Below are 19,881 nucleotides of genomic sequence, written 5' to 3'. Positions count from 1 at the left end.
CACTATTCTATGTATCTTTTCCAAAATCTGCTTAAAGGTTTCTTTTTCTTTTTCTTCTTTTTTTAAGTGACGACAGATCTTTATTTTTTTGATGGGGTGGGTAGGGGAAGAGGGAGAGAGAGAGAGGCTGCACTCATAGCGTGGTGCCTGACACGGGGCTTGATCCTACAACCCTGAGACCATGACCTGAGCCGAAATCAAGAGTCAGATGCTTAAGCGACTGAGCCACCCAGGCGCCCCTTAAGGTTTCTTTTCCTGTGTCAATTTAGGTATTTTCCTAAGGGACCTTCCCCACCAAAATTAAACTGAAATTTAATACTTCTCAAAAAGTTATAAAAAAGGACTGTTGTAAAAATCAGAAACTCTTTATATTATATTTTAGTTGTCAAGAATAATCGTGCAGTTTGCAGTTTTCACTGCCAAATAATGAAATTCTGACAGATCTATTTCAGTTTGTCTTTTTTAAATTTCTGTTCTGCTCAGGGTGGTAGTTCACGATTAATAACAATTTAATAGGAACAAATGGGGAAATCACCTCTGTGTACCAGTTTGTATGTCTGAGATCTCTTTGCTGTTAAGTGGCAGGGCTGCTCCCAGAGCTCCCATATGTGTCCCTCTAGGCCTGGGTTCTTGCCCTGACCCTGTGGTTTTTCGGTGGAAGGTGACCTCCCATCAGTGGCAGTGCCTAACGATTAATAGAGTCTCAAGAGGGCAGGAAAGTGATGCTCTCAAAGGTAGGGGGTTGTTAGAGATACAGGACGACAGTGGCTTGAACAAATAGATATTTCCTTCTTCCTCACATATAAATACAAAGGTAGGTGGTACCTGGTATGGTGACTCTGCTCTGTAGCCATAGGAGACCTAGTTTCGTCTGCCTTTCTGCTCTACCGCCCCTGAGATGTTGCCCTTGTTCTCAAGGTCAAGATTAAGCTCCAGCTGTCACATTCCATCGGCCAGGATTTAGTTTCATAGCCACCCTAGCTGCAAGGCAGAGGGGAAATGTACTCTTCATTCTGAACACCTGTGCATCCACTTACAAATTGTATTACTGTGGGTTAAAGGAAGAATGAATATTGAGGGACATTCTTCCCAGCCACTGAATTTAGAGTGTAATATGAAATGAGACATAAAGTTTATTTTCTATATTGCAAAACCGTCTTATTCCTCATTTGGACCTCCTATGCATTTGTTAATTGAAAATGGCAGTTTAAGTGGTGAATCATTAAAAAATGATGCATACATACTTCAGACATTTTAACTTAAAATATATCAATGTATGTTCATTTACTACTCTTTGGGGTAGGGTCAGGGCCTTTCGAGTATCTGTCTTCTTATTGGAGTTCTGATGAGTCTTTCTTAAGTACATCATACCCACAATGCAACAACTCTGATAGCCTGTGAGAGCATCTTTAAAGTGACGCAAAACTTAAAAGTATTATGAAGCAGTCTCAGTGCAGAATCCTTATCGCATCACCACTGTCCCCTGCCGGCGTTTACGGTTGCGCTCACATTTGATGAGGCAGCAGTATGTTTAGTGGCTTTCCTTAAGTCTTTCCAAAGTATTAAACTTTGTTTTCTGATAAACAGCAACTCTTTATTTAAGACATTATTTCATTGGTTTATATGATATTTAATTGTATTAAAATAACAAGTGCATCGGTTATAAATAGGTATGAGAGTGTTATAAACAAACAACTGATTGTGTGTATGCAGCTCAACTGGTGGGAACAAAACTGTGAGGTTGTGTTAGTGCAAGCAGGTTTTCGAACTCTTTGGTCTTACAACTCCAACACTCTTAACATTATTGGAAAGCCTTAGAGCTTATTATATATGTGGGTTTTATCTGTTAATATTTATCATATTATGAGTCAAAACTGAGCAATATAAATTATTAATTCATTTAGGAATAACAATAATAATCCGATTACCGTTAACATAAATATGGTTGTGGGTCATTCTTTCAAGTAAGAAACGGTGTTCTGCCAAAAGCAGCTAGTTGAGCTTGCAGCTCAATCACGCAAGTGAGTTTCTTCAAGACAACCATCTTGCTTTGTTATGTAACAGAAGTGCTTTGTGTGTATTCTTCATTTTACCATATAGATTCCTAAAAAGACACCTACTCAAAAGTTGAAATTTAATACAAGCAATAATTTTACTGCTTCATCAAAGAAAGACATCCTTAACTAAAACTGGCTTTTCGTCTTTTTATTTTTTTTAAACTGCGAGCGTGTAGCATTGATTTATGCTAAGGTGCCCCCAGTTCACCCATCCTTGCTTTGAGTCATCGGTGTAAATACAAACAGTGAAAGAGCCAACGAGCTGAGTGTTGCTATGAATATAGTTTTGACTTTATGGGCCTTCTGCAAGATCTGGTAACCACCCCCAAGAGATCGACAGATCCTACTTTGAGACCTGCTTTCTTAGATGGTCGTCTACAAACAATAAACTCTAATCATGCTGTGGACCTTAGTATTGTACCTACAGAGGCAATGGGAAATGGGTGGTTAATCTGGAAATTCAGTGGAGACTGGTTAAGTGGATTTTCTACTTAATAAAAAAATTTTACATGAATTTTAGACTCCAGACTAAGAGTTTCAGAACTTGGTTTGTTGGGAGTCTGTCAGTGTTTATTTCAGCAAGATTTTCTGGCCTGTCTTAATTTTTGTACTGATTGCATGGATCACTCCTAATCTTAGGGAGCATTTTCTTTTAAGAATATTTTCCAGGTGTTCCAGAAATATTTTCAAGGCCTGATTTTTATTACAAGGTTCTAGTAAACATACATAGGAGGCTGTGTTAAAATGACTGTTTCCCCCCTCCTTTTTACATTACAGCATCTTATCTCTACTTTGTATTGCTTTTCCCTTGAAGTTATTCTGAAGTGATGCCTGAAAGGTTTTACGGAGAGTGGAAAGTGCCAAGGTTATTATTTGGGGAAGCACTGGGGAGTAGTAAAAATGGAATTTCTCTTAAAAGAGAACTTTGATTTAATACAGTATTCTGCTTCTGCATGAAAAAGATAGTAGGTGGAAAGCAAAACAGTTGTTGAAAATGCATGCATGTATTGGGTGAATTTTCATCCAAGATGCTTGCTTATCTGTCTATCTATCTAAGATTCTATTCATTTATGAGAGAAAGAGAGAGAGGGAGAGCAAGGGTGCACAAGCAGGTGGAGTGGCAGAGGGAGAAGCAGGCTTCCCACTGAGCCGGGAGCCCGATGTGGGGCTCGATCCCAGGACCCCGGATCATGACCTGAGCCGAAGGTAGATGCCTAACCGACTGAGCCACCCAGGCGCCCCTAAGATGCTTTTTAAAATTGTTAATACATGATTTATGGGTCTACCTTATTTGTGGAGATTAATGATTCCCTGTTTATTTTTAGAATATGCTTGAATTGCTGGAAGAAATGCCAAATGGAGTTCCACCTGAAAAAGTTAAAAGTTATATCTATCAATTAATCAAAGCTATTCACTGGTGCCATAAGAATGATATTGTCCATAGAGGTAAGTATGCAATTTTTGAAATGAAAAATATTAAGAAAACCTCAGAGTTAACATTGAAATATTTTACATATTACTGTTTTAAGAGTATTTCTATTAGCACTGACATTCCACTTAAATTAAATACATTTTGAAAGTACAGGATATGAGATGTCGTTCACCTTCCAAGTCTCCTTTTGTATCACCAAAAGGGTGGATTGCAAGTTTATTTGGATATTATGGTGAGATCTCTGTTTGTATAACCAGGTCTTTCTCAACTTTAGAAATGCCTAGGGATATATATAAAGAACTCAACAAATAGGAATTTTGAAGCTTACCTTGGATAAAAAGAGCAAAGAGATGTTCTCTGTTGCCTTTTGGTCCTGCTGGTAGACCAGAAAATGTGAAACCACCTAGAATAAGGCTTTAAAGGTGGTCACTGACCCCCATTGACAGTCACCTCCCATTCCCTCTTAAACCAACCACCTCTGGTATATATACCAAATTCAATTCTTGAATTTCCCTACCCATTAGTGAGAAGAGCCCGTTGCAAATTGTAGGCATGATTAACCTTGCGTAAATGTCATGTGTATGCTTCCATAAACTGTTAATATTTTGTCCTTTATTGCTGTGTGGTGGGTGGTTTATAGTACTAAAGGGGAAATTACTTTCTCAGCATGGTTTTTGCTTCTACACTATTTATCTTCTCCTGATAAGCTCTCTTGAATTCCAGAGTTTTACAGTAATGGGATACATACTGATAAAATAATGGAGCCAGAAGATGTTTATCAGAAAATGTTACAATATCTACTTCTTGTCTCTGAATTATCAGATAAATGAATACCTCATTTTAATTTACCTATACAAACACACAAACATATCACTTTAAAAATAGTCTCACTTTAAGAATAGCTTAAAAGTCATGTGAAAAATGCCAACTCCTAGTATATTTAGAAAAAGACATTTTATATATTTTTTGGATTTGACTTTCATATCACTTACCTTATCCAGGTTGTTGGTGGTACAGAGAGATCTCCAAGTCAACTACATGTCTAGTGTCTAGAGTAATGATACTAATAGCAATCTATACCACAATATGAAGCTATTAATACGGAACTGATTTAGCTGCATTTCTAAAGTGTTGCTGTGATTTGGTTAAGTATATGGTAATAAATCAATGATTGTGAATTAGCAGTAGAAACCATGATTCTGAAATCTTCAGATTTTCCTCCTGTCTTCCCTTTTTCCATTTTTACCTCTGCCATCTGATACAGATGATAGGTACTCTAAAAATAGGATTGTGAGATGCCTCCCAAAGCAGGAATTAAATAGCATTTTCTGTATATTTCTACTCAGCTCCCACCACATCTTCTGAAGATCCATGGAAAAAACGAGAAATCTTGTCTTGACTCATCCAGTATAACTTTGTCATTACACATTTATAATTATGAACCACACAGAAAAGCTAAAGAGATATGTAAATATAGACATTATATAGAAAATCACAACAAATTCTAATTTTTATGTAGTTTTTCCTCTAGTAAATATAATGCTAGGTACTTATATGTGTTTTTAAGTTACCTTGTGGGTGTGAACGTTTTTAAAATATTCTATCTCTGAAAATTTTATATTCTGTCTCGAAAAACTTATGTTACTAGTACTTTATAAAGTAGAATAGTTCCTTGAAATGTGGTGACCTAGATTCAGTGATTCTTAAATTCCTTTCCGAGATCACATTAATACCTTTACAATTTAAAGGGAAAAATATTTTTTACATTGTGGGTCTTCATGTTTCTAAAAAAAAAAAAAAAAAAAAATTAGTTGAAACTTTTATGAATCAGCAAAAAATGTGTTACCCTGCTTTTCCCTGTCACAGGTTTCTATTCATATTACTCTGGATATTTCTTTCTTTCTTTCTTTTTTTAACGCGCAGAGAGAGATCACAAGTAGGCAAAGAGGCAGGTGGGGGTGGGGGGGTGGGAAGCAGGCTCCCTACTGAGGAGAGAGCCCAACGCAGGGCTCAATCCCAGGACCCTGAGATCATGACCTGAGCTGAAGACAGAGGCTTAACCCACTGAGCGACCCAGACGCCCCTACTCTGGATATTTCTAATTAGATGCCATTATAGTGATCCAATAGTGTCAATCAGCAGACCATGGAACATTTTTTAATAATTGTTTTTTCATCTTTATACTTCAGATATAAAGCCAGAAAATCTCTTAATCAGCCACAATGATGTTTTGAAACTGTGTGATTTTGGTAAGTTAAAAAGAAATTGAGCCCTGTAAGTAGAATTAATTTAATATAACACATAGGTAACTTTTAAAGGCTTATTAAAAGGTTTTTTTTTTTTTTTTTTATGTTTTGACTTCAGTTAGCAGAGCAATATTCTGTTGGGTCATGTGTTGAAAAATGGATGGTTAGGTAAATACTATACACTCTTTGCATAGTGTTGTCTACTCTTTTTAAAAATTCATAATGCAGTATTTGTTTAATGAGAATGCAAAGCAAATAGATGCATGTGTATATATTCATAAACCCAGTACTTAATGATTCCAAAAAACCAGTTTTCTATGAAACACTGCTATGCCTTCTGTTTTGGGTACGATAAAAGAATATTTTTGAGATATTTTAAACATTGATAGAAATTATTTTAGGTATGATCATAAACTAACAATATGCATAGGTAAATACATATGTATCATGCATGTGCAATGGTTACATACCTATAAACGTCAAAGACATTTTTAGAGCAGTTCCATTTATTCCCTTTAAATGTTCAGTGAATGAGATTAGTAATTGATGTTTAATATTCCATCTCCTGGTTGAGTGTATAAGGAACCCTTTTTTTTTTTTTTTTTTAAGATTATTTATTTGACAGACAGAGATCACAAGTAGGCGGAGAGGCAGGCAAAGGGGTGGGGGGAGTGCAGGCTCCCTGCTGAGCAGAGAGCCCCATGCGGGGCTCGATCCTAAGGCCCTAGGATCATGACCTGAGCCAAAGGCAGAGGCTTTAACCCACTGAGCCACCCAGGTGCCCCTATAAGGAAGCTTTTGAATTGTACTCTCTCCTAGTAGAAAATTGTGCATTCATTTCCATATATATATAACTGTATTAAGTGCTATTAAAAATTAAAGTTGAGGGGCGCCTGGGTGGCTCAGTGGGTTAAGCCGCTGCCTTCGGCTCAGGTCATGATCCCAGGTCCTGGGTTCAAGCTCCACATCGGGCTTTCCGCTCGGCGGGGAGCCTGCTTCCTCCTCTCTCTCTGCTTGCCTCTCTGCCTACTTGTGGTTTCTCTCTGTCAAATAAATAAATAAAATCTTAAAAATAAAAAAATTAAAGTTGAAATAATTCAGGAAAGTTTTAAAACTATAGATTAGGGTGCTTAAGTTCTGAGTCACTTAAAAAATCTTTTGTCTAATCTGTATGCTGAAAAATAACGACTTAATGTTATTTTTCATATGTTCAAGTATAATAGTAAGTATAATGTAAACTCTTATATATAAGTGAGAATTCACCTCCTTTCATAAGCAAGAGTTAGATTAGTACCTTGGAGGTAGATTGAACAAATGAGAAATAGAAGCCTTCTAAGAACGCACTGTGTGAAGGACCACTTTTCTCCAGTGTGGCTGTTAGAAGCAAGTGTAACTGTTTTCCCTCAGTGTTTGCAAAGAATTTGAATATTATGAACCTGCTTGCCTGAGAAAAAATGTTTTGTAGGACTTAAATTTTTTTATACTATTTATAGGGAATATTGCAAAGAAGAGTCCTGCTTTATTTTTTTTTAATTAACATATAATGTATTATTGTTTCACAGGTCTGTGAATCATCAGTCTTACACAATTCACGGGATTCACCATAGCACATACCTTCCCCAGTGTCCATCGCCCAGCACCTCCATCCCTCCTACCCGCCCTCCCCGCCAGCAACCCTCAGTTCGTTTCCTGAGATTAAGAGTCTCTTTTGTTTTGTCTCCCTCCCCAGTCCCATCTTGTTTCATTTTTCCTTCCCTTCCCCCACGAACCCCTGCTCTGTCTCTCAAATTCCTCATATCAGAGAGATCATATGATAATTGTCTTTCTCTGATTGACTTATTTCGTTCAGCATAATACCCTGTAGTTCCATCCACATTGTTGCAAAATGGCAAGATGTCATTTTTTTGTTTTTGTTTTTTGGATGGCTGCATAGTATTCCATTGTATATATGTAGACCACATCTTCTTTATCCATTCATCTGTTGATGGACATCTAGGTTCTTTCCATAGTTGGGCTATTGTGGACATTGCTGCTATAAACATTGGGCAACACGTGCCCTTTCAGATCACTACATTTTTATCTTTAGGGTAAATACCCAGTAGTGTGATTGCTGGGTCATATGGTAGCTCTATTTTCAACTTTTTGAGGAACCTCCATGTTGTTTTCCAGAGTGGCTGCACCAGCTTGCATTCCCACCAGCAGTGTAGGAGGGTTCCCCTTTTTCTGCATCCTCACCAACACCTGTCATTCTTTTCCTGACTAGTTAATTTTAGCGATTCTGACTGGTGTGAGGTGGTGTCTCACTGTGGTTTTGATTTGTATTTCCCTGATGCCGAGTGATGTTGATCACTTTTTCATGTGTCTGTCGGCCATTTGGATGTCTTCTTTGCAAGTCCTGCTATATCTTACGAAGTGCTTAGAAGAATAAGAAAGAAATATCGAAATACAGCTGTTTAAAAGATTTTTTTTTTTTTAATTTATTTGACAGACAGATTACAAGTAGGCAGAGAGGCAGGCAGAGAGAGACAGGAGGAGGAGGCAGGCTCCCTGCTGAGCAGAGAGCCCGATGCGGGACTCGATCCCAGGACCCTGAGATCATGACCTGAGCCGAAGGCAGAGGCTTTAACCACTGAGCCACCCAGGCGCCCTGTTTAAAAGATTTTGACCTTGACATTTTTAGCACTTTCTTAGTATTATGATTTTCAGGAATATTTCTGGTTCTGTTTCTTGCTTCCTATCCATAATGGTGACTACCATCAAATACTGAGATTTTGTGAACCTCATGCTTCCTTTACTATGTATCCATGATTCTGTGGGTTGATGATTGCTTAAGCCCCCAAATTACTGAAATTTGTAAACAAATTGTAAATACAAATGTGATGCCTATAGAATGTTTAATAATAGGGGACTGTATCCCTGATGTGGCATCATTTCTTTTCTTTTCTATTTTTATTTTTTAAATATTTATTTATTTATTTATGGGGGGGGTGTGTGTGTGTGTAGGGGCAAAGGGAGAGGGAAAGAGAATTCTCAAGCAGACTTCCCTCTGGGTATGGAGCCAGACTCAGGGCTTGACCCCAGGACCCTGAGATCATGACCTGAGCCAAAATTAAGAGTCAGAAACTTAACCAACTGAGCCACCCAGGCACCCCCGGCATCATTTTTTAAAGGAAAGACAATTTGAAGTGGTAAGGAAATTTCCCATGGCTGCACTGCATGTGGTTCTTTGTACCCTATGCGTCCCCAGTGATCACGTCTCAACTGCTTTCCCTCTATAGTACTGGGCTCCTTTGTCTATCTTGAAGAATCCCATTTGAAAATAGGAATATTTCTTCCAATTTTTTACTCTAATGTTTTACCCCTAATTTTAATGTTCTGGTTCTCTCTGACTATCCATAATGCTTTTGGTGTGTTAGGTGGGTAATTAGCTTACCTGCTGGCTTAGTTTTTGGCCCCAAAATCTTTTGAAAGGGTTTGGAGGGAAAATAATTATCGATAGAGTCTATAAGTAATTAAGGTACCCCTAACATGCTTCTCTGTCATATTAGGAGATGAAAATAATTTTGGCCTGCTTAGTTTCCATTATTGCCAACCATTAGTTGTCTATATAATGGCTAGAGCTGATCAGCAACAGTAGATCTACAAATACTAATGTTAAATCCCACATATCAGAATATAATGACTGGCTCAGAGTGTTTGCCTTTGGCTCAGATCATGATCCCGGCATTCTAGATCGAGTCCCCCGTCGGGCTCCCTGCTCATTGGGGAGTCTGCTTCTCCCTCTCCGTGATCCCCCCCCTTCTCTCAAGTAAATAAATAAAAAACCTTTGGGGGGTAAAAAGAATATAATGACCATCTGTGACAGGGTATTTTAGCTTTGACTTGGGCTCTTGTAGGGACTTCATTTTGTTCCTAAGATTTGCATTTATTGAGAGAGCTGACTTCAGAGTATGCTCTGAATGCTTATATGTGATGACTTCAAAAATACTATTTCTTTAATATAGGAGGAGACGGGTTTTTTTAGTGAATACACTATATGTTAACTGATATACGAATGGACTAATATTTTAAAAATAACGAAGGGACCATTAATAAATAGCCCATGCAGTACCAGTCATTGTGTTCTTTTGATATTCCTTTAAAATATTACTAGCACTGAAATACCTTGCCAACATGATGTTCTTATTTCTTTTTCACAGTTATACTTTTGGGGTTTTCTGTCTTTCAGGTTTTGCTCGGAACCTATCAGAAGGCAATAATGCTAATTATACAGAATATGTGGCCACCAGGTGGTATCGGTCCCCAGAACTCTTACTTGGGTAAGTTACCTTCCCCAGATAAAATGACATTATATATCTGCTGAGCATATGTCATTAGGTTTGGGATCATCTATGGAAGATAAGAACTTTAGTTTATTAAATACCAGTTAATCTCTTGCAGTATAACAAGCCACCCAAAAGCTTAATGATATAAAACAAACTCCATTTTATTTGTTCATAATTCTGGATACCAGTGATTTGGGGGAGTCAGTAATTAAAGTTCAGTTGGATTGTTCTTCTCTTGTTCTCAATGGGAATCACTCAGGTAGCTGCAGTCACTCAGTAGATCATTTGGAGGATGGTTGGTTTATGAGGCCTTGGCTGGGACAGACCATCTCTGTTCCATGGAGACTCATCCTCCAGTGGGCAAGTCCAAGTGGCTTCATGTGATAGCCGAAAAATTCCCTGCAGCAACTGGGCAAGCCTCAATGCAAAGGTGGTTTTCAAGCCTCTGTTAGCCTGGTTTTCACCTCATTGGCCAAAACCTGTTACATGGCCAAGCCCTGATTCAAGGGATGAAGAAATAAACTTGATCTCTTGCTGGGAGGACTGGCTTATCTGTTGGTTCATTCATTCATTCATTCATTCAACAAGCAGTTATCAAGTGTCTCTTATATCCAACCACTTTGCCAGAAACATGGTATAAATATTGAAGCAGTTGCCAATTTTCTTCTGAATAGAGAAACCTTGTTTGATGATAAATGGCTACTCAAACACACCACATTGTTGATTTTCTCAGGAACATCACATCCATACACTTTGTGCCCACCCTTCCACTTTCAGTGCTTTCACTCATCTGTTAACCCCAGAAAAGGGTTTTCTGCTAAGATTCTTCTTTTTAGAAACTTGAGAACCTAAGAAGGATCCTATCTTCCTGAACTCTATTACATAGTTATATGAATAATCCTGTATTACCTTAGTTGTAGTATTTTCTTATTTTCCATACATTGTATTTCCTTCTTGGGGACCATCCAAGAATGAAGAAAGAAGGCAAACTCTGCAAATAAAATGAGATATGGTGGTGATGATGACTGGTACTCTTATTATAGGTTTCATTTCTTTAGTGTGCAAGACATATATATGGGGGTCATGAGAAATTTAATTTTTAAAGGTTTTATTTATTTATTTGTTTATCTTAGAGAGCTCAAGTGGGGGCGGGGAGCAGAGGAAGAGAGAGGGAGAGAATCTCAAGTAGACTCTGCACTGAGTGTGGAGCTTCACGCAAGGCTTGATCCCATGACCCTGAGATCATGGCCTGAGCTGAAATCAGGACTCAAGACACTGAACCTACTGAGCCACCCAGACATCCTGAGAAATTTAATTTTTAAAAGATACTTCTTATATAGTAAGAGTACAAATTTCTCTGTGCGTGCTTTTTTTTTTTTTAAGATTTTATTTATTTGACACGAGAGAGAGAGAGAGAGAGAGATTGGAAGTAGGCAGAGAAGCAGGCAGAGAGAAAGGCGGAAGCAGGCTCCCTGCTGAGCAGAGAGCACAATGCGGGACTCAATCCCAGGACCCTGAGATCATGACCTGAGCTGAAGGCAGAGGCTTAACCCACTGAGCCATCCAGGCAACCCTCTGTGGGTTTTTTTGTTGTTTTTGTTGAAGATCATGATGACTGCATGTGTAAGTTACTCACTTGAGGGTTTATTTTGATATTCACAATTTCCCAGTGTCTGTTAACCATCTGATTGTAATTCTTGATTCATTGCTGACATAGAGTGTATAAGAATTATTGATACCAGTTACTGGAAGCTTTACTTTTTTTTTTTTTTTTTTTTTTTTTTTTAATCAAAAGCTTGCTTTATCTTGGGAAACAAATGGTGGTTAGTCACTTTATTATTTCTCTTTGTGTGGATAGATTTTAGAATTTCTGTGTGAATTTTTAAACTTGGTTTTTAGATTGATTTTCTTTTGTGTTTGTCTTTGTTTTCTTTTTCTGTGTACCTCTGTCTGGACTTAATGAGATGCATAATCCATTTTCTTTGGGGAGGGATTTGGAATTTGAGTTTACTGGGCAGATTTGCCAAAGGAGAAATGAGTATGAAGTAAATCATTCTTAGAACACCATCCAAGGAGTCATGTATGGTAGAGGACTTTTTATGATACGATTTTGTCTATATGATGGCCCCAATGAGTTCATTCTGAGGACAACCTTATTATAGACCTTCAGAGAGTATTTGCTGACTAATAATACCTGTCAGAAAACTGCAGTTATGTTTAGAGATGTGTGGGAGCTACCAAAAATAGATAGGACTCCAATTAATTGGGGCCAAATTATATATTGCTAATTAAATGATTGTCAAGTACTAGTTGAAGAACCATATTATTTGTGTAAAAATCCCATTGAAATCAGTTGATAGTTGGTTAATATTAAGATTTTACATTTTTGTACATTCTTAAGACTTTGTCCTTGACATTCAAAATAGTTCCAGCTGCATAAATTATTCATATCCGTTGACAGAAGAAAAATAGCGTGATTTGGGTATGTAGAGATTTTTTGTAAGTTTCTCCATCTAGCACAAGTTTTTTCTTTTATACATGTATTAAAGAAAGATCAGTATCCTTCCCTCCCCAACAAGCTACAAAAAGAAAATGTACATGAAGTTTCCTAATATGGTCCTTTAGGTTTTTGTGGGAATGAAATGAGATAAAGAAAATACTGACTTTCAGTTGTAATGACTTACTGTCCTAGAAACATTTCTGTATAGTGTTAACAGTGCTTTAATTTAGAGTATCTGTTAAAAGTTTTGTATTACTACTGTATCATTATGACATTCTAGAATTTCATCCTGTGGTTTTTTCAAATACTTTATTTTGTCTTACCCTTCTTTTAACTTTTTTTTTTTTTTTTTTAAATTTCTTTAGAGAAAGAAAGACAGCATGAGCAGGGGAAGGGGCACAGGGAGGGAGTAAGCAGGCTCCATGCTGTTATATGGAGCCTGATGTTGGGCTCGATCCCACAACCTCGAGATCATAACCTGAGCCAAAAGCAAGAGTCAGACACCCAACCGACTGAGCCACCCAGGCACTCATGGCTTTCCCTTCTTAAAATTTGGATTACTTGTGTTTGAAACTAAATAAAATATGGTTTCTTTGCCACATATAATTTGATTTAAGACTATAGATATTGGGGCATACATATAAAGCTTTTTTTGGAGTACATAGGTTTTCACATATAGCCTCCATTTATTAATAACAGAGCCCTCTGCTAAACTTAGATCCTAGAGGAGAACTATAAACCCCTACGGAAATGGAAAAAAGATGCTTTGAGGCAAATAGTTATAAAGCTCTATATACACAGGGTACAAATAGTTTTCGGTAAATAATACTATAGAGCTTAGCCCACTCTTAATTATTAGAAATTGTGATTCTGGGCAATCGGAAGTTAAATAGTATTCAGTGTTTATTGTTTAAGAAGACGCGTTGAGTTAGTAGTACATTTTAATAGACTGATCTCAAAAAATGGATGACGTATAACTTTTTGACATTTTAAGAGCTAAAGGATAATTACCTAGAAAAATGCATTTCTTGGGAGCATTTGATATTCCAGGTGAAGTGTTAACTCATCAGACATGTGTACTGTATTAGGGTTTATTAAGCCATTCATGTTCAAGATATGCCCAGATATGAGTAGATTCCAACTTAGTTTATACCTACTAAATTATTATTAAACTGTTGGTTTTGTTAGCATAGTTTTATTTACTTGTGCTCTGAATTTTTTCTTGGATATCCATAATTCCTTTTTTTCAGCCTCATTTGTAGTTCCTTAAATATATGAATTGCTTTAAATTATGAATCTGTTCAAAATAATTTGGAAATTATTAAAATGTATTTCTTCATTTGCCAAGACAATTTCTCCCTTTGCCTTTCAGAGCTCCTTATGGAAAGTCTGTTGATATGTGGTCAGTGGGCTGTATTCTTGGGGAGCTTAGCGATGGACAACCTTTATTTCCTGGAGAAAGCGAAATTGACCAACTTTTTACTATTCAGAAGGTGCTAGGACCTCTTCCATCCGAACAGATGAAGCTCTTCTACAGTAATCCTCGATTTCATGGGCTCCGGGTAAGAAGCTTTACTAAAACTCCAAATGGAATCAATACAGCAGTATTTAAATCATTATTCATTGCACAATGGAATGCTAAGCTGTCCATTGAATACTCTTCCCTTTCCTAATACAATGCTTATAATCCCCATTATAGTATTTTATTTTTGAATCTTCTATAGAATTTGTGAATTTTAAGAAATATTCTGAATATGAAAGTGGAAGCTGGTAATGTTTTTCCTAATTGATAAGTTCCAATTTTGCAAACCCTGTTTTAGCATATGCATTATTACAGTCTACACTTTGGTTCTCTCAGAATGTTTCTTTGTCTAAAATATTAAGCATCCCTAAAAGATATGAAAATGTATAAATGACTTGCTTATTTGAACAAACATTTGTAATGATTTGAGGGAGAATATGAATCCTTGCATTCTATAGATTTAAAGGTTGTGTTCTAGCATATATTTCTTGTCTGTTGACACAGAAACATCAGATCTTCTTTTCAAACTAGTATATTGTCTTGGGCAGCCTTTTCTAGGCTTGCTAACTTTGTACAAAACTTGTTTTCAGAGAATATGCTTAAAGAGGGTCTTAAGGTAGAAACTTTCCCCAGATGAGAGATAAGCAACTTATTACAGTAGCCAGACAGAGGCTGCTTCTCTCTTCCATCTACCCCAAAAGCTACTTTTTTAGTTTTCAACTACTCTGGGCTAACATGCCAATTGGTGACCATTATGAGAATGCTAAAATATGCTCACTGCCATTTTCTTTCTTTCTCTTAAATGCATGATTCTCAAACCATGTTTTCTTGAGTTTTGCTGAGCATTTCATTTTTTCTTTTGACTTTCTGGACCTCTGTTCATTCCACTTTGAGGCGCATCCCCTCCTCACACATGAGCGCCCATCATGGTGCCCGCTCCTCTCTCTCCAAACTCCCACCACGCTTGTCTTTGCTTTTCTTTGACTTCTAAAAACATTCTAGGACTTTTCCAGCTTCATGGATTTGGGATTTGTGGCTCCTTCTCCCAGGGAGGTGCTTCTGTTGTGTGGTCCCTTCTCACTTTGTAAATCTCAGCTCCAGGAATGTCCCCTTCTCTGATGCCACCAACATACTGCCCCCACCCTCCTCCTAGTGTCTCCCATAGCCCTTCCCCCCTTTTTTCCATCCAGCACTTCCCCTGGTATGTAGTTGTGTTGTTTATTTGTTTACTTGTTAATTATTAATGGTTGAGTTCTCAACTACTAGAGTATAAACTCCCCGATGGCAGAAATCTTGTTTTTCCACTGTTATTTCCAGCATCTGTAGCAGAGTCCAGCACATCTAGTTAGGGACACAGTGAGTACTTGAATGATGGATTGAGCCAATTTGTGTCATCAGCACTCAAGCTCAACTGCACCTCCCTTCTCTCTGTCTCTAATGCTTCCTTCACCCTTAGCACCGTTTTACCTGAACTATTGACGATCACTCCTAAACGCATCTCTCCAACTTTCTGTCTTCACTTTAGTGTTTTCACATTGCCTTTGCGATAATTGTCCTTCAGATTGCACATTCAGTTGTATCTCCTTTGTGTTTGGAAACCTCCATGGGATTGCTTACATTTAAACTCCTTAGGCGGTAACATTAAGAACCCCTTGCTCTTAGGCCTCCAACTTTATCTGCCACTCATTCCCACCATTGCCCCCTGCTTGTCAACATATTGAACTTCTCACATTTCCTTGACATATTGCTCCTACAAGTGCTGTGTTTTCATTTCTATGGTGCTCCTAGTACTTGCTCTACTTTGTGGAAAGCTCTTCCTCCTCCTTCTCCCATACTGAGGTAAAGTGTTCTCCCTCCAGGAAGCCTTTCTGGACTCCTCCAGGGAGTGGGTGACTTCCCCTTCCGTGTTCCAGTAGTGCTCGTTGCCATCTCTTTTAAATAGCTGTGTTCAAAAAAATACGTATCTCACTGAACTGATGAATTCCTTGAGGAAATGAACTACCATGTCCACCAGTAGATTCATAGCACATCTAGAGTGGTGCCTAGCAGGTTGAATAATAATGAGTGATTGAATTTTTTTTTTAAAGATTTTATTTATTTATTTGACAGACAGAGATCCCAAGTAGTCAGAGAGGCAGGCAGAGAGAGAGGAGTGGGAAGCAGACTCCTTGCTGAGCAGAGAGCCCAAGGTGGGGCTCGATCCCAGGACCCTGAGATCATGAACTGAACCGAAGGCAGAGGCTTACCCCACTGAACCACCCAGGCGCCTCTGAATGATTGAATATTTGACCTCAGGATTTTAATAGTAACTTCTGGAACATCAAGCTTGGCCTGCTGGCTGCCTGTTCTTTGCCTGGTTAAAGAGGCTCCATGCTGGATTACCTGAAGAGAGTGTAAACAGATGTGTTATGGTACCAGACCTTAATAACTTATAAACTAGCCAAAGAATTAAGACATTTGTGCATGAAATAATCGGAAAGCAATATGACTTATAATAAAACGCCTCATTCTTTACTGCGTTGCACTGTTTTCTAATACATATCTCAGTATGGCGGAGACCGTGAGAGTGTTAAACATTCTGGAAAGTTAGAAATCATAGTTGGCTGGACTCATTAGAGGAAGATTTATAGAAGATTTGAAATTTGTTGTGGATATGAAGAATGAGTAGCTTTGGGTTAGATAGGCCAAAAGAAGGATCTCTTTCCCTCATTTGTGTGTAGTCCGTTTTGTTCACAGACCTCCTCACTAAATAGTAGTGTCTGTAAAACGCTGGGTAGCACATGACAGCACCGCTTATAAATAACCTTCAGAGAAATTGCTGCTTCCGTGTTACTTTGATTTTTATAAACTTTAATATTTTTACAATTTAGTCTGAACGTGTTTGTGGTCTTTTAACTAAATTAGATTAATCTTTTTGGAGGTTTAACATCATTTGAGGGGAATGTCTTTATCATTTTGTTGGGGAATATCTGCGAAAGAGAGCTAAGCATGTAGAGTGTGGGAACTGGAACTTCCGTGAGTTACAGACTCACCGGTGACTAGTCCAGTGTTACTGGCATTTTGATTCAGTTATGTAGAGATTGGAAAGTCAACAAGATATTGCTCTTTTGGTATGCTTTATTTTGAAAAAGTTAACAATTGCTGTCCCATAGTCTAAGGCATAGACTCTGGAGTTAGACTGCGGGGTTTCATAGCCTGGCTCCATATTTCTTACATGAATGACTTTGGCAGGTTTCTTGTGCCTTGGTTTCTTCGTGTAGAAAATGCTGATAACAGAAGTACTACCCTTTGGGGTTGTTGTGAAGGTTAATTGTTCTCTGTAATATGCCCAGACCAGTGCCTGACACATAGTAAGAGCTTGCTGAAGACATACTCTCGTTGTGTTGTATTGTTCAAGTGATTAAGAAAGAAAAGCTACTCATTAGGATATAATTTAAATTTCTATGCTTGAGTTTTGGTTATATGTTGAATTATCACATGAGAATGGTAGATTTCATTCAAAAGCATATAAATTAATTTTTTAACTTAGTTTGGTCATTTTTTATCATAATTTTTTTAATACCTCTTCAGTCTCTGCATTAATTTTCTTATCAGTGAAATATCACTTCTGAAGAAAGAAAGGGACATCTGGTAGCATAAGATAGACTTCATAAGCAAAATATTAATTAAAATGTAGCAGACAGAGTTGTTTATCACAGCATGACAGGTGTCTCTCTTTGGGCTGGTATTTAATACTCCAACAACATCCAAAAGAACTTCCGTTGAGAGCGGTGCCTAGGTTCAGAAAGAGTGTGGGTTTGGATTATAGACCTGGATGCAAATATTAGTTCTGCTTTTTAATTATGTAACTTGCTTTGAATAAGTTATTTGAACTTTCTGATTATCACCTTCTTCATCTCTAAAATAAGAAGAATTGCTAAAATGCCTTGTATAGCATCACTTCCTTCTCTAATTAGTTAAAATTATTGCCCGTGTGTCTGTGTTAAGTTCGTGTTATTCCTTCTACTTCCTCTGTCTGGGGTGCTGTCCTACTTTTCTCTGTCCTCACATTTTTCTTACCTTTCAAAACCTAGTTCAAATATTATCTGCGGATTCTCTTTTTCTCCAGCTGCAAGTCTCTTTTTCTCCACCTTGGTCTCTCCTTCCTACGAGCTTCAAGTAGAATTTTTGGCTGCACACTTCAGTGCTGATTGCTGTCTCAGCCAGACTGTGGGTTGCTTAATTGCATGGTTTAGGTCTGACCCATATGCTGTAATTCCTGCTGTCCCTAGCACAGTGTGCAGATAATGTCATAATCACAACTTCAGTGATTTGTTTGAATTTCCCTCCATAACTAGTCCTCCCATCCACGTACTGAACACGTTCAAGGATTCTGGTACTTTGAAATGCTCTTATGTCGGTATAAAGGAAATATGTATTAAAGGCAAAGGAGCCTTCCCATTGCAAGGGAGTGCCTGGCATTGGGCTCTAATACTTTTTCATCCACGTGGATGTTGCAAAATGTGGGGTGGCCGAGAGGACAGAGCACCTTAATAAATTTGACCTCTTCTCTTCATTTTATTTAAAAAGGCATTTATTAATTTAGAAGACTGTTTGCCTTCTGTTCCAGCTTATATAAAGGAAGGAATTGAAAACAGGTCATTAAAAAAGTATTTTAAAAGCAATGTTCAAACGTGTCTGAATTCACTATTGCTATTTCTGTGGCCTTTCAAGTACTGGTCTCTCTGCCTTCATTTTCTCTCTCTCTCTCTCTCTCTCTCTGTCTTTTTAAGATTTTTATTTACTTATTTGAGCTAGAGAGAGAGAGAGCATGAGCGGGGGGCCGGGGTGGGGGCGGTGGTGGCGGGGGCAGAGGGAGAGGGAGAGGGAAATGCAGGCTCTCCGAGGAGCAGGGAGCCTGACACAGAGCTGGATCCCAGGACTCTGGGATCATGACCTGAGCTGAAGGCAGCTGTTTAACTGGCTGAGCCACCCAGGCGCCCCTTCTCTCACTCTCTCTCTCTCTCTCTTTTTTTTTTTTTCCATTTTCTAATTTTCAAGAGTAAATGACATTGTGAAAAAGCCTTAAGAATTATCTATGTAAGCAGACAAATTCTGTATAAACTATATTATAACTGAAGTGTCTATATAAACAGACAGTACCCTATAAACTGTACAGTCTCAAATCTTTACAGTTAGGTTTGTTTTACATGCTTCATTGGCTAGATTTAATATCCTCTCTTATCTATACATTTTCCTGTTATTTGATACCTAGTCCTATTAATCTGTACCTCAAATACATAGACATAAAACTAATAGACACATGAAATGAATTTGACTCTGGCACTATGGCAATAACTTCTGTTCCTTTGCTACCTTTTCCAGAACTCATAGCACTCATAGAACTCCCCTTTCCCACGTGCTGACACTCCTGTCTGTTCTTACAGTTTCCAGCTGTTAACCACCCTCAGACATTGGAGAGAAGATACCTTGGAATTCTAAATAGCGTCTTACTTGACTTAATGAAGGTGGGACAAGTTGATGTTGTCTGTATAAAATGTCTTTTGGTTTGTGGATTTTTTTTTTTTCTGTTTACATGTGACCAAAGCCTGCTTTGTATTTTGTTAATAGATGTGTTATAGTGAATAATGGGGGACTGTGTTATGTTAAAAGCATGCGGTTTAATCAAAATAGCCACAGTACCTAGTTTTGTAACAATCCATGTAGACAGGACCATGAGATACCTCAGTTATGTTCCTAAAGTGGGTAGAATAATAATGATTTAAATATAAGTAATAAATAACTTAAAACTTCAGCGAT

The 19,881-nt window shown here is 37.8% G+C and overlaps 1 protein-coding gene across 6 annotated transcripts in view; it reads left to right on the top strand.

Annotated features, from left to right (window-relative positions):
- Positions 1-19,881, top strand: part of CDKL5 (cyclin dependent kinase like 5) — a 230,213-nt gene that overhangs the window by 153,364 nt on the left and 56,968 nt on the right. For all 6 annotated transcript variants that reach the window (XM_047715638.1, XM_047715640.1, XM_047715635.1 and 3 more), the window contains 5 exons: positions 3,383-3,503; positions 5,679-5,738; positions 9,964-10,054; positions 13,933-14,122; positions 19,509-19,589. In XM_047715638.1, the coding sequence (XP_047571594.1) occupies positions 3,383-3,503; positions 5,679-5,738; positions 9,964-10,054; positions 13,933-14,122; positions 19,509-19,589 (543 nt within the window). The remainder of the gene's footprint in view (positions 1-3,382; positions 3,504-5,678; positions 5,739-9,963; positions 10,055-13,932; positions 14,123-19,508; positions 19,590-19,881) is intronic.

The sequence above is a fragment of the Lutra lutra genome, chromosome X (assembly GCF_902655055.1).
Source record: "Lutra lutra chromosome X, mLutLut1.2, whole genome shotgun sequence".
Taxonomy (NCBI): Eukaryota; Metazoa; Chordata; class Mammalia; order Carnivora; family Mustelidae; genus Lutra; species Lutra lutra.
This window is presented reverse-complemented; position numbering and strand designations above follow the sequence as displayed.